Raw genomic sequence first — 19,467 nt, forward strand, 5'->3', positions numbered from 1 at the left:
CTCCAATATTCCTTCTTCCCTCGGATCCTAATATTCCGCCGATCGTTTCTCGCGAGGGGACCGCCGGGCGGAATTTTTATTCAAAACGGTCCCCGTCGCCCGTATCGTGCCGCGCCACAGTTTCATTCGATTTCCCGGCAAGTGGGGCGCGGTATAAGATCGCGCGTGTGCTGGTCGCTGTTACGAGAGTGACGAGAGGAAAGTCGCACACGCGCGAAAGCTCGCAGAATCGAGGCGGCGGCGGCGGTTACACCCTGGAAATCGACTCGCGGTTAATTACATGGCGCACCGGGCGAATCTTATCGCCACGTCGCTCCATCACCGTTGGAATGTGCAACCGTCCGTGCCGGCGAAAAGGAGCTCGGAAGCTCGGGAAATTCTATAACGCGGCGTCGTGGTCAGTCGATTCAACGAAAACATCCGTGCCCGGAAGCACCGGGGCGAGAGTCAGTTCGCAGAGTCCCTAGAGAAAGGTGTTGTCACTGTGCAAAGTCTCGTTGCGTGAAATTCGCAGGAACATGTGGGAAGTTTCGCAAGATCGCGGAAAAAAGAACGCCGGAGACGGGAGTGGCGCGGCGCGGAGCACGGGGTAAATTATGCAAGAGCGAGACGGCCGTTGTCGCGCCGCAATAGCCGCGCGAACGAGACATTATAGAGGCGTAATTGACGGGGCGTTAATTGCATTACTAATCGCGTGCTTCCGTGGCTCCAAGCGTCGCGGAAAAATCGAAAGCGCGTGCAGACTTGCTACGTAGGTACAATTTCGCGTGTTTTTTTTTCCTGCGAAATGGGCCACAGAAATGGAGTCACTAGTGAAAAAGTGCGCGAAAGAGCCGCAGCCAGGATCCTTTTTCGGTGTGGTCAATTTTTTATTCGCAGAAACCAATTAGAGGGAATCGTTTTAATATAGCTTCCACCGGCGCAGAGCGACGCCTTTTTTTTTTCTTCGTAAAAGTTACATGGCCCGGCGTGACATTTTTACGAAGGATGCACCGAAAGTCCCTTCCCTCGTTCTGCCGCTGTAAAAATATGTGTCGCTCGATAAAAATTGCAGCTCGTCATTCGCTCACAGGAAGAAAGGCGCTGTCTCTCGCTTTTTCTCATTCCCTCACCCTCCGCAAGCGTTTAATTACGAAAGTACGCCGCAGGAGGTGCAAGTAAATAATGTCATAAATTTCATAATTCTCGCCTCCTTTTTTTCCGCCCTCTAAAGAACGAAAATGTAAAACACCGCAGTGTTTATACGGAAAATATTCCAGTAAAAGTATGCACCTTGGGTCCGTGTTCCCGCGGCGTTATCTTAAGGGGATAAATCACTGAGGATTTAATCGTTCTTTAGTTTATTTCTTTGTACAACTCCAGGGGGAGCGAAATCCGCGCTAAGCGGAGAATAGTGTCAGAAGTTGAATAAATATTAGTTCGCAATTGGTCCAAAGCGCCGGCTGGTGTCGAAGGTTGGACAAATATTGGCCTGCCTCCCTTCTCATCCAATTTGAAGGTTTTCCATCTGTACGTGGTCAAATACGCTTCCACCCGTCTTGCCTGGGGGCATTTTCTTCGAAAACTAGTAAAACATTTGACGCGCGACAGTGAAGCGTGTCAGTGTTCTGTATTTATGAAACAGGCGCCACTTTCTGCTTTCTAACCAAACGTTTCTTTTCGAGTTTCAAGTTTCAACCCCCTAGGCAGGGACTATTGATTCTAGTTGAGCCAAGTTTCGCCTTAAAACGGTATTCTTCCGCCGCTTTCATCCGTGTTTACAATTTCTTCTGTTTCTCTCGAAATCGTCGTCCACCAATAAGCGCCGTGCACCGTTGAACAAATCTCCTCTCTGCTTCTGCGTTACCCTTCCCCCCCTCTGTCCACCGTTTGCCCAACTTTGGTCCAAGTCCTCCCATTGTAAACATTCCCGCCGAACAGTCATTCACGGTCAGCTGTGAACGGTATTGGAATCGCGGGAAATAACGCGGGAGAGCCTAATTGCTGCTGGCGCGGGGCATTCGATTACCTCGGCGTCTATTGCGCTTGCAAGAATCAGGAATGTCGTAAAAATATAATTTAATAGAAAAGTAAGCCAATGTATAATACATGTTACACGTAACGAAGGTTCGATGATGAACGCAGCCGCATTACAACATAGTTCACGGAACTCGCTAATTAAGCTGCTCGTATCTGCGCGTAAAAAGGAGGATAAATTCCAGACCTCTTTAATTAGTATCAGATATTACGTAATGCAGATACTATATTGGACAGAGGACCTAAAAGTAGAAAAAGGGGGAATAGGATATTGGACTCCGTGAGCGAATCGTGCTCTGTCTCGCGAGTGCACTATCAATACGCAGGAGGATCATTTACGAAGAATGTTCGCGTAATGGGTAGTTGCGGTCTCGCGTTCACGTTCCGTTCGAAAGCGAGCCAAGCACAGACACCGAGTAATTTTCTCCCAATGAAATTGCGTGGACCTCCGTGCCATCTAATTTGTTAAGCCACGCGGCGGCGCGGCGGCAGCATTGTCGAGGGAGAATGGATCCACGAAAGCGTTCTAAGTTTCTATTTTCTTCCGAGAACATCAGAGAACGCCAGGCCCCGGTCCGCGCTTTTTTTTTCTCATCGTTAGAGGGCTGCGATTATTCCCTGCGGCAGAGGGGAGGGATCGATAACTCTCCCTCGATGATATGTCTATTGCGAAGGCGATCGAACCCTCCATTAACTCACCGTCGATCGCGAGTACGTCCGACCATCTTCCCTATCTTATCCTCTTCTTCGAGATAAAAGTGATCTTGAGCAGATTGACTACGGGCGCCTCGAAGGCGATGGAAATGCAGAAGGACATCAAGTACGAGGCGACGAGGTTGCCCAAGTACAGGATCAGCTTGAAAAGCAAACAAACACGCCCGTCAGATCCCCTGCTTCCTCCATGGGAATAAAATGGAGGCTCGCTCCTATCAGGACCACGGGTCGCTTAACAAGCCCATCTTTAAAAAGAAGCTCGCTTCGTTTCAGAGGCAATCCGAATCTTGCCGGCGCCCATTCCCAGGATCGTTCCCTTTAACGAGAGCTCTTTAAACCTTGCTACTTCCATCGGACTCACCACTAGGTCGTTGTGAAGATGCAACGGGCCGTCCATCTGAGTAACAGTGATCATCATGATGAGAGGGTGCACCAGGTAGGCGCAGTAAGTCAACCTCGAGAGCGGATACATCAGCCTGAGCGACAACAGGCTGTCAATCATCCTAGCGGATCCCGTGCAGCATTGAATCACGATGAAGGATACAGCCATCGCCCAGGCGGTGTGTCCGAAGGCAGCGTACGCGGAGCTCCCCGGCACCGTCAAATTTCCGGGGTACAGTCCGTAAACTAGCGAGAACATCACGGCGGTGGATAGTATCCAACCGATTACACGAGCAATCTGAAACAGTTTGGAAGATCCTCAGCGCCAGCGTCTCATCTCGCTTTACGCGCACTTTCGCAGCTAAATAATACACCGCGATCGAGCAACGATCTTTTGAAAGCTACTCGACCGTTCCTCATCGTAAGACCGAGGCCACTTACCAGCGGCAGCTTCAGTTTGCAGTTCGTCTTGAAGAGGACGTAGCCGGTGATGATGCCTATGAAGTAAGGGCCCGCCCTCGTCCAGGGTTTGTCGTACAGCTCGTCGAACAGGGCGAACGGGTCTTGGATTCTGTGCGGAGAAGAAACGGTTGCGAGATACGTAGTTGAGAAACTCGCTTAAATCACTACAATTACGAGATAACCACGAGGTGTGGTTGGGTAAAGGCAGAAGCTCGCAAGCCCAGAAGCCCAGAAGCCCAGCCATCAATTACAAGTATTACGTATCGGAAATTGGGTCGCCACGTTTTCCAATAGACTTTAATTTCATCGAGACCGGCTCGTATTCTGCAAAAAGATGTGAAAGATCCTCCTCCTCGACCAGCAGACGAGCAGCGTACCTATTCCGATATCGAGCAAGCCGCGAAACGAGGAGTAACAAAGGGACCGTGGTATTGAACCGAGGCAACAAACTGGGCCCTGTTTGCGTTACGTGTAATTAAACGTAGCTTAAGGTGTATAGCGGTTAATTTACCTGGCTACGTAGTCGTTGTAGTAGGCCACGGAGAAGGTGGTGAAACACGAGGAAACAGTTAAGACGAGAACGCCGATCGCGACGGTCTTTAAATATTTAATGGACAGCAACAGCAAGAGTATCCCGAGGACGTAGAACTGCGTGTCGTTCGCCATGTACCAGCTCCACAGCATACACTGGAAAGTTGTTAATCAACTATTTAGCGGATAATTGCATCAAGGTTCAACGAGCCCCGGCTAAGTTGGGCACGCGAAAGTGTCGGAAAATATGCAGGTGGCAGTATGAAAATCTGTACACGGTTAGAGGCGAGAAGTTAAAGGATCGATTGTCCAACTGGCCGGCAGTTGGATCACGTGGAGCGCAGACACAGCGCCGATAGAATTCTACGGACTATGAACGCCGCTTCTCAATTCCCGCGATGAACGCCCTTAGGTCAATCGACTCCGCGATAAATCGAGCGAACGTCTCTCGCGTGAAAAGTCCCAGCGCGAGCGAGCGTCTCTTATCCAATAATTAACCGACTCCTTACGACCATCGATGAAATTGATTTTAGGATAGTTAGACACTCTGCGTTGTGCCGCCACTTCGGAACTTTCTCCGAACGATGGAATTAATTATCGGAAAACGATCGAGGCGCCGACACCTTTGCCGCTTCCAACTTCCTACTGGAAATTTCGTTGCGCCCGCTCCTCTGGCTGCGTCGCCCATCTTTTCATTCGATTATCGTCCCGCTCGAAGTGGGATTCCTGTTAAATGTATTTCGAGCCGACGTTCATTATTCTTACCATCTCCGCTCGTGGATACAGCGAGTTGATGTAGAGGGCGTTCCTCCACCAGAAATTCTCGCAGGTCGGTTGATCGATGACTGGAATCGAGAAAACTGTCCTTGACCGAGCCTGCTTTATGGCGATCTCGTTTATTCCCAGGACAAATAGGTACGCCGGTGTCAATCTTGGCAGAGGGACAAAGGTCAGTGCTGTTATTTATGCCAGCGAGATTGGGTAGCTGCTTTTGTCAAGACACATCTATCCGTATATTCGGCGGTCCAAACAGTCCCATAGCAAAGATCAATCACCGTCCTGAGTCGAACGATCCGTCTCCCTTTTATATCGCGAACGAAAGCAGTCGCCCTTTTTCCACGTCGCTTTTAAAGTGGTCGCGGCGAACACGCGCTACGGGCACGCTCGTGTTTGCTCACCTGATAAATCTATAGAGGAGCATGACGACAAATTTGGTGAAGCATGTCCTGAGGAAATTGTCCTTGTCGCTTTTGAAGCTCCCGGCCGATCGATAGAACAGGATCGTAACCAGCAGGCCACTGAAATCATCGCATTCGTATGGGTTTACTCGCGCTGCCGCTGAATGGCAAAGTACATTTGTCACTGCCTCGTACCTGATGAAGAAGAACGTGTCTACGGAGAACGTGGCGTTGCTGATCGTTTGGAACATGAAATTCCGCTCCGTCACCGTGCGCAGCGTCTTGTTCTCTGTAAATCGTGATAGGGAAAGTCAGCCTCTCGGAATTATCAGTGAAAGTTCGGCTTGTCACGGGGCACCGAGAGAACGGAGGCTCGATTACGGTGGATCAGGAAAACCGGTAAGTTACGTTACATCACAATACGTTAATATGGATCACGACGAGGGTTGCTCGTAGAAAGTGGAACGCTTTAATTGCACCTCGAAGTGTATTAATCGGGGCGACGATGCGCACACCGGTGCAAGTATCCGAAACACTTGTTGGGATAGATGGCCCGCATTACAGCTTCTATTACCAACATGCCGTTGTTCGTTGCCCGCTGCTTAACCGTCTCCGCGTATTTCGATATTAAGCTTTATCCGTCGTTAATTACGATCCCCAGGACTACCTACAGCGACTTCGCGATTATAGTAATTATTAGTCTCATTAGCGTTAACTGCCGCCGCAAATTGCATCCATCAGGGATTAAATGAGTTTCAGTGGTAGTCGCGGGCCAAGGCTGGCTCGAAGATCGACAGATTCCACGGGTGTATCGCGGGCCGTTCCGTGCCTGAAAAGCCAACTTTACCTGCAATGGCAAAAACTTGGAGATAGGTGTGCACCATGACGACCCAGCCCAGCGATAGCACCCGTAGCCCGTGCAGGCAAGTCAGGCTGTCTCTGGCCGCAGGCTCGGTGCTAACGATCTTGCTCCCGTTCGTGATAGGATTGAAAGCTGTCAGACACTTGAGCCAGAATCCTGGAGGGGAAGAAAGCGAGCGGGTAAAAATCCTCCCTTTGCAGGACAAAGGATTAATCGGAAGAGGAGGCGACCCGCTAGAATCGCTAGAATGTTCCCGAGCCTCAACCACCTTTCTTGTCTTCCTTCTTCGGGCGGTCCGACAGATCTTTTTGCAACTCCTTCCCTTTCTCGGTCGGCTCCTCGCCATTGTCCTGGCCCATCGATATTCTCCGATCCTGGTCCAGGTTCTTGTTGGAGAAATTGCTGAGTCTCTCGTTATTGTTCAACACGCTCGAGGACTCCACGTCATCGACACTCGGCACCGTTCGATATTCATAAATGGTGGCGCCCAGCATCAGCAGAAGTATCGTTCCTCCGACTCCTCTAAAAGAATAACACGCGTCAGGTGCTCTGCATACCCATTGCCGTGATCCTTTCGATAAAGTCAATACAAGCCTTTTATTTGAACGGTTTTAATGGCGGAATTTCTTCTGCGACAAGTTTACGTCCGGTTTATACGGTTGGAAGTTACTCCGCGGGCTTAAAGCGAGCTATACGAGCGGATATTAAAACATGAAATTAATAGGAGCAACTGCTAAACCGCTCGTAAATCACAACGATACGAGAGATTTTTTCCACCGTATATTACTTTTTTACCGTCCCTTTTTGCGATGTTTCGTTGCTCGGCTTAAAGTGCAATTACCCAACGTTGCTGCAGCTCTAAGAAAGCTTAGATTACCTTGCCCCAGTAAATCTGAGCCGCGTATCAGAGATTGTATGTTCTTTCGTCTTGATGGAATGACGAAACAGCTGAGCTCTCAAACTTTAAAGGTGTTTTATTTAAAAACTCTAAACGAATCGTTTTACGAGTTCCTAGGCAATAGTAAGGTTTCTACATATTCGAGAATTAATCCCCAAAATGTGCTCCATCGAACGCAGACACCTGCGCTTCGAATTAATATCTTCCGAAATTAATAACATCGCATCCGTCCTCCGTATCGGAGCCGTTACCATTGTTCCCCCTTAATAGCCCTACAACCCCATAATCGAAGCATCTTTCCGAAGGGATCCGACAGAAATAGGCAACTAATTTAGCAATCATTTGTTTCCCTGTCGTGTTCACTTGATTAATCGCCCTCGAAAGATTGCTCATTGACAAAGCTATTAATCATCGCCCTAATAAATCACCAGTTTGCCGCACGAAGTAGCTCGTCGATATGAATAAGGACTCTACATATAGCCCTCTATAATCGCAATTGGAAGTAATTAAAGGCAGACTAATTGTTCGGTGTGCACGATTCTTCAGAAATGTATTTCCGCGTCAAGGGAACCATTGAGGTGTATTAAATGTAAGATTATTGGTTGGAGTGGAAACCTTTGGAAGGAACGTTAACTTCACGAGGCCGCGGCCTTGTTGATAAATACGAGCCGTGTTCCTTGACGAGTCGTGCACAGAGTGGGGATGACAAGGGTGTCTTCGCGTAACAGGTCTGTGGCCAACCAATGTCATTTACCCTTGGGACCTCGCAGCCGAATGTACAAACGGTACGCATATAGGAATTTTACGAATTTTGACATAAATAATATTTTATTCAATGCTTGCGTATAGAACATGGAAAAATAAAACACGTAATATTACGTACAATGCTTTGGCTTTCCACGAAAGATATTAAATTCATATCTCTATCATTATTTTGCTTCATACAAATTTGCTTCGTTAGAACTTCTGATGTGTTGCAAAACTGAATCCACGAAGAAAATTTGCATTAAGCGAAATAATGATAGTGATATGAATTTAATATTTTTCATGGAGAGTCAAAGCATTGCACGTAATATTGCATATTTTATTTTTATATGTTCCATACTCAAGCAAGGAATAAAGTATTATTTACGTTAAAATTCCACATGTGTGTTCAGTTTCGCTCCTTACTGTACAGGCTTTAAAATCTGCCTTCCAAATACGGGAATCTAACAAACTCTCTTTATTATCGCGTAACAATACGCTTTGGGGAATATTCTACCGATCAAACGCACTGTTGCTTCCCCCTCGGGAGAAAGTGAACAAAATATAACACTTGTTTCTTCTCATTTTTCCAGATGGTGTCGCAGCCACTTTCGGTAGTGTTCAGTGTTGTGTAGTGGTCTTGAAGAAAGAAGCAGGCACAGCCCGGAGGCCTGCAGGGAAATGGGGAGCGCAGGATCAGTGAGAGCGGTCTTCGTCATCTCAAGGTAGGACATTTCTTTTAGCATTACATTTACGCTGGCAGAGTTCTTAAACGCGAGTCACGTGCCACGGCGGGCAAGTTCTTCCTGCGAAAAAACGGCGGAATAGCCGTCATATACATACCTCGCCAGACTTTTGTTATGCCACCGCGTTTTATTTGCATTTCCCTTGATTGTCTCTCGCCTCGCCGCCGTTTGCAATTTGTCCTCCCGGTAAGGAGAAATGATGGGATGAAACGCTGACGGAGCGAGGAATTATGAATCTTCATAAAAGTTGAACGGGCTCGTTTGTTTCTCGACTGAGATCTGGATTATCGTCCGTTAACGGGTTGCTTACAGGCAACTGCTTCTGGGTCAAAGATCACTCGTACTCTCCTTTTCTATCCCTTATTCGGCTCCCCCGAGGCTGCAACGGCAACTCGGCAGCACAAATTTTCAATTTACCCGTAGATTGCACCGCGTAGCGAACGTCCCTCGGGGAAACCGAGGCTAGGTGATGTCGAATCGAAGAAACCGAAGCGATCCTCGCCGCATCTGCACCGCGAACATCCTCATCCGTTGAAACATCCATGACAAGGGCAGATCGTTGGTCCCTTCGCCGCTAGGTTACCAGTTTCCCTCGCTATCATTTTCCGTGGTTCGCGGCGCGCTCGATCTCGATACTCCACATCCTCCATTCTCTCTTTCGAATAGCCAGGCTCTTTCAATTCGCAGTATCTCCCACCTCGCCCCTGACTCTTATGCATTCTTTAATACCCGCAAAACGAAAGTCCAAGGAAGCACGGGAAGCGGAAAACTTTCCACCTAACCTTATTCACAAATTTAAATTACCCAACACCGTCTCGACTCGCCTGTGACCCACTCTTCACAGAATTATACCGTTTGCGCTCTGTTTCTTCCACTTTCGTGCAATTAAATTCCCGCGATTATGCGTGCATTTGCATTGTTGATTAGTCGCGGATCTTTTTGCATAACAGAACGCATTTCATTCAATGATCTGTTTCGCTGGTGTTGCCAACTTTCACGCAACCCGTATCTTGCCACATCCTTGGCCTTATGTAAATAATTTCTCAGAGGCCGATCCCAACTTTCGTTTGTCGAGACGCTGCTTCTCGGTACTCTTGAAAACCAGGACTCGCCGACGACTCTCTTATCGACGGGTCATTAGAATCGATCGCTCATCCCGCATTCGGCGGGAATGCGCGCGCGATAGAACGGCCACTTTCACGTTCTGACGCTTCAGGCTTTCGATAATCTTGCGTAATGGATTCAAGGCACACGAGCAACCGTTGCGCTTCTGTCGATACGCGTTACGGTGCATTTCCATGGGAATTGAACGCCGGAAGACAGACAAAAGACTCGTGCTTTTAAGGAAGACCGATTTTCGATCTCCGTAAAAAACGTCGTAAACAAGTAGGAATCTCCTCGCTCGCAAGTGCAACGATCGTTGCGTAATCGCGTGCCAGTGGAACCTGTCCGTCGTCGGTATCCAATCGATTCTAGACGATTCATCGAGAGCATTACAGAGAAAGGTGCATACATCAACCTAGGCGAGTTAACTTTATTTCACACTGAAGCGATCAAGTCCTATCTCAGACCAAAGTAGAGAGAAATTTTTCATTTGAATACAAATTTTTAATGAAGAATAAAAGTGAAAAAAGACTTGGGTTAACGTTAAAGTTAAAGTCGCATTTAAAGTCAAAGTTGACAAATTTATTTCTTCACTGAACTTTATTCTGTCGAATAATCTAAAGTAAAAGTTATTCAAATAATTTTCTATTTAGTTAATGCCCAACTCTGGAGACGGAACTCCACTTTCTACCTCGATTTGCTACCAATCAGGTCGTTCTTGTCCTCGGAAAGCGAATAATCCATTTCCGCGGGAACTTTGACATTGACGCGAGTCGTGGCCCTGGCCTTCGTCTGAATTTCAGATCATCGCGCGTACGAAGCTTGCAGAGGAAGCTGAATGATCTCCGAGCGCGGTCTCCGGCTGAAATCGGGCCATTAGATTGTAACTTGCCTTGGAACCTGAGCGCGCCACTTCTTATTTTCTAGTTAATATGCATTACGCGCAAGGACGCGGGGAGGCGAGAAGTTCTACTTATAGCTCGAGTCAGACGTTAATACTGACGTAATTTGCGGTTAAAGAAAAGTAGGAAACTATAAGTTAACGCTCCCATGGGAACAGCCCCGTATCGCGGTTGATATTTCGAAAGAAAGCAACGGAGAATCCAGCCTCACTCTGTACGGCGGGAAGTTGCTCGATCGGAAGATTGATTTTTCCGAAGGGGGAAAACAAAGAGGGGGTGCTCCCGCGGTTCCTCACCCGTTTGCATAGTTTCTCGTTTTACGGAGGGCAGCGACTTAAAGCTCTTGGCATGCAGCAGGGACTGCTCGTGAAATCTATTAAAGTTGATCGCACCGGGGCGGCCGTTCGATCTTCGACGAAGTTCCGTGGAAGCACGTCTATGCCAGGCATCGCGACATTCTTCCATACTTAATCCGATTCGTGCAGAATTTATATCCCCGCCGCTTAGAGGCTTTGTACATCATCCTGCCCGATTTTTGCCGGCAACCAACTTTACTAATAATCCCCGCGCTCGCGCGACGAACCAGCTCCGATCGTTACTTGCACGGGCGTCGTGCGAACTGTATCTCGCTGTTCATTTTGATTACCAAACCCTCGCTTTCCCTCGATCGTTCCTCGTACCGATGACATAACCGTATTTATTGCGCCTTAATTCGCCCCGCCGCAGCAGGGTAAAGCTACGTCAGTGAAAATAAATGCTCCACATTCCTTTCGGGAATCAACGGAACAATCGTTCGAAAAAGAACTTCCTTCGGCAGACTTTCCAATTAGCTCGTTGCAATGGTAACGAGGAGCCTTGGTTGCGTCGTGCAATCCGCGATCAATCGGCTTTTGCAAAAACCGCGCTAACATCGCCAGCAGCATGGTGAACTATGAATACCGAGTTGCGCAAGTAGATCGGCGATCTGCGTCTAGCAATTTTTTCGTTAGAACTCGACGCAACCGTCGTGCCTCGGTTTGATGCAACCGTGACGAGTGTTGCGCAACGTTTCGGGGCGTGTTTGATGGTCTAAATCGTTCTTTTCCTCTGGCTCGACGAAAGTGGAGCGAGAGTGGCGAATAACGAATTCGTTGCGTCGCGCGTTGCAGCGACCTCGTTCGCGAGAAATCGCCAGGCGATAAAGATACGCATAGGTGTGTTTGCCGGAGGAATTGCCTGGACGGTTCTGGAAATTCTTCAGTCTGTTGCACGAGGAAGACGCGTCCGGCGCCGTGCCTCGGCGCTTACGTAAAAGCGGCAATCTGGTCTCGGAGGAAAGTGCAGAAAGTGTGTTACGCACGTGACTGCTCGCGCGCGTTTATGCACCGTGATCAGCCGTTACGTTCGTGTGCGTGCCGTGACAGTGAATACATCAAATTCATTTAGCCCGTCGAGCTCATTACTGGTAGAAATTAAATTCCCTCGTGGGGAGCGAGGCTGGCTGGGAACTTTCAACGTCATCCTGCGATATAAAACGCTGCCGCGGCTTACGAGCTTGCTCGGGTGACCGTTAATGCACTTTCCTCCGATCGAACCCCTCGACGATCCCACATCTCGGGATGAAGCCAACAGGAAGACTTTTTCTTATATAAGGTGCACGCTGAACGATTGCAGCGTTTGTGCGAATTAACCGGTTCACCGAGAATCTTAACAGAAAATTACATGGACGCACGTAGGAGCTGGGGGCTGTGCTTCTTTGGCCAAGTGAATGTAACCGTTGCGCAAAATCCGGTCGTGCAACTGTTGATACATAAGAAATGACTCTGATTTCGTGCATCGTCAAATTCCCATCTGCTGAGTCGTCTAATCGCTGTAATTTCTTCCGACAATCGGGGATCATTAGCTGAAATAAGTCACGCTTCACACGCATCGGTCTCGTGCGCGAAGATTCCAGTCGATCACCGTTGTGTATCCCGGATAGGTGTCACTTGGAATCATCGTTGACGCTGTTATGGAAAGCCATAGCCTCGACTTGTGCAACGCGCTGCTGAATTAGCACCGTTTCGCATTCAATCGGCCACGGTGGCAATTTCTTCCGCGGGAAATTTATTTATAAATATCTGTTAAAAGTTTCGTCTGTGTGCCACTGCTATATATCGAGAAGAACGTACAGCAGTTTTCGCCGTAAATGTGATTTAAGGGTAAAGGGACGGTCTACCTTGAGGCACAAAGGCGAACAAGGGGGAATAGAAGATTTGGGCTCCTCGACCTCGTCTTGTTCGCTTTCTGACGCGATAGCCGTTTCAGCAGAGTCGATCGAACAAGAGCAAGCGGAACAAAGACTCGCTGCACCTGTTCAAACGGCAAAGACACTGCTTTTACCTTAGAAAACGATGCGAGGGCTATCGCGGTACAAGTCGATCTTTTACCGATTCTGGTGGAGTCACGGGAAGAGATTGAGTGCAGGGTTGTTAGCAGGCGGAGCACGGTGGAAAATTTAGTCAGCATAGCTGATTTAGGGGCAACCGGAGGGAAAAAGTTCTTGCATTACTTACGAGAGGACGTACAACTTGGGATCGAGCCAAGGGCTGTAATTGCTGGAAGGCACAGGTTTCACCTTGTCGATATGTATCTTTGGACCGCTCGATCGATAGGTCGAATTCCCTTCTAGTTCAACTCGATCCGCGCTTACTCTTAGCATCGAGGTCAACGATGTCTGGTCGCACGTAGCTGGCATACAGAGGCCCAAAAACACCCGTGCCTGAAACCAAAATTGAATCTTTAGCGGTGATAATAATTGGATCATCCAGGGGAATTTAACACCGAGAAGGGGTTGTTAACTTTCTTCCTCTCGAGCTTCCTTCCTTCCACGACTTTTAACTTTCCGAGTGCTTTTTAAAATTCATTTCCCTTCGAGATTCCCGATTCTTCCCAGCGCCGTTGTCTCAACCACTTCTGCCACTTTTCTGCGGCAAGGTTTTACATCCACCCAATCGCTGGGAAAGTCGTGCCGCGGTTTCAAACTCGCTCGTACCTAAGCTGGATCGCCGGCCCGATAATCCGCCTCAGTTCAAAGGATTCGTGTTCGTCCGTGAAAACTGCGGAACCGGCACTGTCCGAGGTATTGTAAAGGATTTATTTAAAAGGGAGACAGTCGATCGTTTTTATCGCCCCCGGGCGACATTGGGGAACCATTAATTCGTGGACGCTGCACACCAGATGCATCCGTTTCCCAATGCTACCTTCCCTCCTATCTTCTCATTCCGCAAATTCACTCGCCCGGCTACTCGTTTTACAAAAAGGCCACTGCAAACCGCGGTGCTGTTTCCCGCTGATCGCGGGATATAAAGCGTCCCGTAATCTGATTAGCCCGAATACTAAAATTTACGTCCCCCGCCGGAGCGAACTTCTGCCAGCAGCTTTTCCGAAACTCTCCAAGTACCCCGAACGAAATTAATACGCTGGGAACACCGACCGCGTCGCATAATCGGCTGAAACGTTAACGTCTCCGTTGCTTTCTTGGATACGGCGAAAGCCGTTGTCGGCTCGACAGATTTCTTCCACCGAGCGCTGCCTAAGATTAATTAATCAGCGACTAATTCTGTCCAACAGACAAACCGATCCGTCACGCGTCCGGGCGCCTCGCGTAATTCAGGCCCGTGCGTTTAATTAATCCTCGCGATAATTCATTCGCCGTAGCAGCTATTGCAGAGTTCGGTGCTTGGGAAGCCGATTGCGGTGTGGATTAATTAAACCGATTGCCATCGCGTTATTACGAGACTCTGTCACCGCGAAGAAGAGAGTCCCCGGAGGGAAAAAAACCACGGGGAGATGGGGAGAAATAGGGAAAATGGAGCGTAACGGAGTCGAAGGATGACAGAGTCGTAGAATCGGTTAAAGGACGGGAGAAGCATACTTACGGAAAATTCAATCTCCTTTGGCAGAGTCAGATCCATCTTGGCTACATGGAACTTTAGGGGATAAGGCGGTCTGTCGATTCTTGGCCGAGCTTTTCCATCGGTTGCGTTCAGCTCCTTGCAAAGGGTGCTCGAGCCCAGCCAGAACTCGTTGCCGAAATAGAATTGCGAGGAGTAACGGCCACTCGCGTCGGACACTGTAAAAATGAAGATGTCGTTTAAACATGGGAAAAGGAAGAGCAGACGTCCTCGCAGTTTTATTCGCCTGGTCTTCCTGCTTGCGCGAAATTTTCGCAGCCGCAACTTTCGAGGGTCGGGTTACACGAGCGCGTCCGAAAGGTTCATTGCCAGTTACGTAAACCGCTGGCTGGTGATCACGGGAGTGGAGAAAGTGCGGTCGTCCGTCGACGAGCAAAACAACGAGCTAGCTGCGGGATGCAACTCCGCTCCTTCGACACAGTTTCGGCGCGAATCTCGGATCATCCAAAACAATGTCGTTCCGGAGCACCGAGCCGAGCATGCCGAATCTCTGCTCTAACCTCCCGGCCGCCGCTGTCTAAATAGTCCAATCGATGGAGCCTCGCGCGAGGGAATTAACCCGCGGTCTACTAAAACGCGCAATCAATGGAACGTGACGCGCATTCGAAACGGTAACCAGCCCGCGTGGAATAAGGCAACAGGCGGGATTATGACTGACGTAACACCTTGCGCGCATCTAATCCGACTGCGCGCGGCTGAAAGAGTAATTTCATGCTAATTTACATTTCAGTGAGGCAACGTTTCAGCGTTTCAGCGTTTAACTCTCGGGTTGCTTGGCATTTTAGGCGCTCAGCCGCGGGGATACATTTATCGCTGGACTAGTTCTAGCCGAACAGCAGGAATTCCCGAATACGTATCGCGTAATTTCTGAAGGGCCGCTCGTGTCGTTACATTTCTGCTCCCGAACAATACACGCTGCTCCAATTCCATTAACACGTTAAGTTCCCGTTTTCTACTATCGCGCGAAACGCGCGCCCCCACGCAGACAGGACAATACAGCGAACACATATTGTGTTTGCGCAACGCCTCGGTTATTCTACCGATCAGCGGCAGCGGCCAACGCTGGGCAACTTTTAACCTTTAGAGGGCCTGGAATTTTTCATTAAAATTCTACATCTTTTTTACTTAAATTTTATGCATATATACAGCCAACTGGTCCGGCAATATATCCAAATTTGCCACTACGGTGGTAACTGCACATTCGTATGCGTATAAAATATACCTATAAACACACACTGAATAGTTGTCCACCTTGCGCCACCGTAGAGGCCACCCCTCTCTAAAGGTAAATCAATATTCGGCATATAGAGTTATTAAATGTCACGCATCCTGTCAGCAGTTACACGCGTCGCTTCTGCTTTTACGTCCACCCGGTGGCCGCGTTTATTCTCCGTGACATTTTACGATCCTTCTTTCGTCAGAGACGGTTTACGCCGGCAACGATGTGCACTCGCTAGAAAGGCAAACGTCGCGTGCGGTTTAGTCGCCATTGGGCGCGGGAGATTTCGCTTGTTGTTGGCGCACGATCGCATCGTCACCATCGATAATCCGCTGGCTGGTCGCTGTCGGAAATCATCGTAAATCTGGAAAACCCGTGAAAGCCGATTTGGCTCGGCGCTACAACCGCAGCTCTGATCGATGCGCCGCGGCCGTCCGTGCTTTTCGCGATTCCAGCCCGGATTCGTGCGCGACAATGCTGATTTATAAGCAGACGGCACAAACGCGGGGACACCCTGACTCCTCGAGGGAAACGATCCTTTTCACTTTCCACCGTAGTTTATCTTTAAGATATCGGCTCGAGATGACTGAGACAAGCGGACATTACGAAACGGGTCGCGTTCGGTATTCGCGTAGGCACGCCGGCAAATGAAATTATATAAAGCGCTGCAAGTTCCGCCATATAGAAAGCAGTTACATCTGTAATGGGTCCTGAATTATTCCGCGGGTGAATGCCACGGCTCGCGTGGACGAGATAATTGCGTAAGCACGTGGGTGGCGTTCGCTGCGATTCGGTGCAGCCAGCCACCGAATCTCGGTCTACCCCGACGCACGCCGACCCTCGGAAAAGTTGAAGTTAACGAGTTCTTCTACGACTTTGGTCCAGCCACGCGCTGGCTTCATGAGAATTTACAGCTCCTACGTGTCGGCTAACCCTTTTATGATTTACGGCAACAACTCCTACATTCTTAATGCGAGACCTAAATTTCTCACCGACTTGTGCCAAAGTAGCGTCATAATCTGCTCGCGCGGCTTCGCTTCTTCCACTCTCTCGCGCTACAAGAATCCCTGGATTGCTTTAGCGGCCGTCGAATCCGCTTTAATTGCGTTCCCGGGACGACGAAGCCAAAGGGGAGCGACGAGGCACGGGCGCCTAGCTATTATGAAGCTGTAAATCCTGGTTTCGCAAGGTAATGGCGTATTTGGCAACCGAACGTGCTAATGACACAGCTCCGAGGGACCCGGTGGCTCGCGAATTCGCTGAGGGCAGCGTGAAACGATAGGCGTTTAACGGCTCGTCGATCGCGAAAGGCACACGGCACTTAAGGTTCTGCAACATGCGACACGCGTCGCTATTAATCCCGTAATGACGGGTGTTCGCAGAAGCAGGAAGACGCCCAGCGACACACCATTTCCTGATGGTATTCGGGTCGGGTTCGTTTTACTTACTCTTAGCAGCCCACAGCTTTCCATCCTTGAGGGACTTCAAGAAGAGCTCCAGGTCTCTCCTGCAACCGTCCTCGAGCTTTCCGGGTACTCTGGACCATTTGAGGGGATCGTAAAGATCCGCTAACCATTGGACACTGTTCGCCGTTTTCTCGAGCTTCTGGCTCATGAAATCTACGTCGAGCTCATCGCGCCTCTCCTCCTGATTCTCTTCCAACATCTTTTGGTGCTTCTTCCAATCGAGTTCAGAGTTGTTCTTGCTGAATCCAATTAAGGGCCCTAGGTCCTTGGGCGGTTCTTTCTCGCCCTCGTAATCCGTCAGATTCGAGCTAGGCGCTTGGGTCGGGGTCGACGAATTTTGACGCGGCTTTCCGAGCCTCAGAATGTTCGACTCGTTCTTCGAAATGGTCGTGTGAACGGAGCAGCTCAGAGCCAGTAGCAGATAAGCTAGGAAAAGCGCCATTTTCGATAGGGTAACTCGGTCGTCTCGCCTTGAGGTTTGCTTGTCACGCGGGAGGTTCGATGACTGATCTTCTCTGGAAACGGTTCACGGCCAATTCATCGATTTCCCTCGATGAAGCTACTGGATGCCATGTTGAACCACGTCGTTGACCCAAGTTCCTTCTCCGGTCACTCAGTTGTCGAACATGCTTGAGCGCGGTACGCTGATCGTTGGCGCGAGCGTGACCGTAACCACGCTGTTCCAAGTTCTTTGCAACTCTAGAACGAGACTCACTTTCCTCTTTCACTGGTTCACTACTCGGATCGTAATTGCCGTGTAAATAGCTGGCTACCGAAGTTCACGATTTGTACCTGGACGTCGGCTGCCTTGAACGATTCCTTTCTCCGATAATGGGCTGTTTACTTAGAATTGACGAGTAGCCAGGGCGGTCGAAGTGACGAAACGATATAACGCGAATCACTGGTCAATTCCTGGGTAACGTTCTTACCGGATCGCGCGGTGGAAACGAGAGTGTAGCACGTTCTGGGAGGAGGACAAAGGTGTCCGCACACACGGGGCTAAGGATCACGCACTGAATGAAGCGAATCAAGTTAGCAGTCGCGCTCACCCGTGGACAGCGGTCCCCCTTTCTCTTCACGATGCACTTTACCGCGGTAAATATGTTTCCTTCTTCTGGCCCCGAACGTTGTCGCGGCTTACCTCTCTGTAAATCCCAGCAGTCGTGGCTACGCTAGTCTCTCTCTATTTGGCAAATTTGTTGCTCGGTTTTACGGTCAAAGGGAAAACAGCTCTCAGTCCTTAACCATGCAGAATTTTCGCATGGAGCCCCAATTGCCCATTTATTACGTACTTAAGTAGTTCACCCAGCATGCTCAATGAAAAGCACGAGAACCTACTTTGGCAACTTGTAGCCACTTCTAGTTTATACGTTATTCTATGGAATTAATTTCCTTTCGGATCTCTCGATTGCTCCTCCAGAATTACATACTACAATCAACGCGCCAATTAATCGTCCCTCCCCATCCTCCAGCAAATCATATTTGCTTCTTGCAAGAGATCATCAGCATTCTTTGGTATAGTTATTAGCGAAGGTTATTATCGACCTCTATCCGCCGCAATTTACGGAATGGCGTGTAAATTTCTTAAGCTATAACTCGCTAATGCCACGTATAAATGCAGGCGCTTTTTCATGGTTAACAATGTTTGTAGAAAGCGAAGGGTATATTATGGTAAATTATTGCTCGTTGCTACTTAATTTCTTCTGTAATTCTGCGATTTCTTCTGCGATATTCTCCTACTGAAAGAGGCTGCGTACATCCTAGAAATTGTTGAAGCATGACTCACTGCATGTTCCATAAATTTCATCCAACCACGGTGTCTGGCACCTAGCGCGGTAATGCCAGAAGAAGAATATCTGGAAGGACACGGTTCGGTTACCTCTCCCAGAGACGCGATACCCAGAAGAAACGACGAGAAATACAACCACCTTCGGTCAACGTTTCTCCGTGCTTTATTCCACGCTTCGTTACGATCGACCGAACTTGGATCACAGTCGTAAGAAGTTGAACTGTAACGCGTCTCTTTCTCTCCCGGCGAAGTGCCTTGATGACCGCGGAAAAACTCGCGGCTCTTTTGGCTTTCGATTATTCGAAAGGTGGACGCGGCGCAAAAACAAGCAACTCGCATTTGCATTTGGAAAAGGTGATAAAAAGAAAAGAGGTCAGCTTTTCACGGTGCAAATATTTCACCGGCTGGCGACCTTTCTTCCTCTCCAGTGTTTTCACCGTGGAATACACGGTGACATTTTACCGTCCGCTCTTCGCTAGATAAACGATGTACCGTTGGCGCGAAATTCCGCAAAAACCCA

General features: G+C 48.9%; 2 protein-coding genes across 4 annotated transcripts in view; one reads left to right on the forward strand and one right to left on the reverse strand.

Moving 5' to 3' along the window:
* Positions 1–1,348: 1,348 nt before the first annotated feature.
* Positions 1,349–18,317, reverse strand: LOC143372330 (nose resistant to fluoxetine protein 6). 2 transcript variants are annotated; one of them, XM_076818426.1, is made up of 13 exons: positions 17,141–18,317; positions 14,438–14,631; positions 13,073–13,278; positions 6,413–6,666; positions 6,130–6,300; positions 5,478–5,571; positions 5,283–5,402; positions 4,870–5,035; positions 4,085–4,260; positions 3,553–3,682; positions 3,092–3,409; positions 2,716–2,872; positions 1,349–2,634 (listed from the first exon to the last, which is right to left on the reverse strand). In XM_076818426.1, exons 1-12 carry the CDS (start codon positions 17,598–17,600, stop codon positions 2,747–2,749), a joined length of 2,415 nt encoding a protein of 804 aa, XP_076674541.1. In that variant the 5' UTR covers positions 17,601–18,317; the 3' UTR covers positions 1,349–2,634; positions 2,716–2,746. The 2 variants fall into 2 exon arrangements, with proteins under 2 accessions (XP_076674541.1, XP_076674540.1); XM_076818425.1 differs by having other exon boundaries at positions 1,349–2,872.
* The window catches only part of Tyn (trynity), a 95,407-nt gene continuing 84,306 nt past the window's right edge, over positions 8,367–19,467 (forward strand). The window contains exon 1 of one of the 2 annotated variants that reach the window (XM_076818429.1): positions 8,367–8,511. The gene's annotated coding sequence lies outside the window, so the exon portion shown is untranslated. The remainder of the gene's footprint in view (positions 8,512–19,467) is intronic. The other variant, XM_076818428.1, reaches the window with a different exon arrangement.

Source organism: Andrena cerasifolii, chromosome 8 (assembly GCF_050908995.1).
Source record: "Andrena cerasifolii isolate SP2316 chromosome 8, iyAndCera1_principal, whole genome shotgun sequence".
Taxonomy (NCBI): Eukaryota; Metazoa; Arthropoda; class Insecta; order Hymenoptera; family Andrenidae; genus Andrena; species Andrena cerasifolii.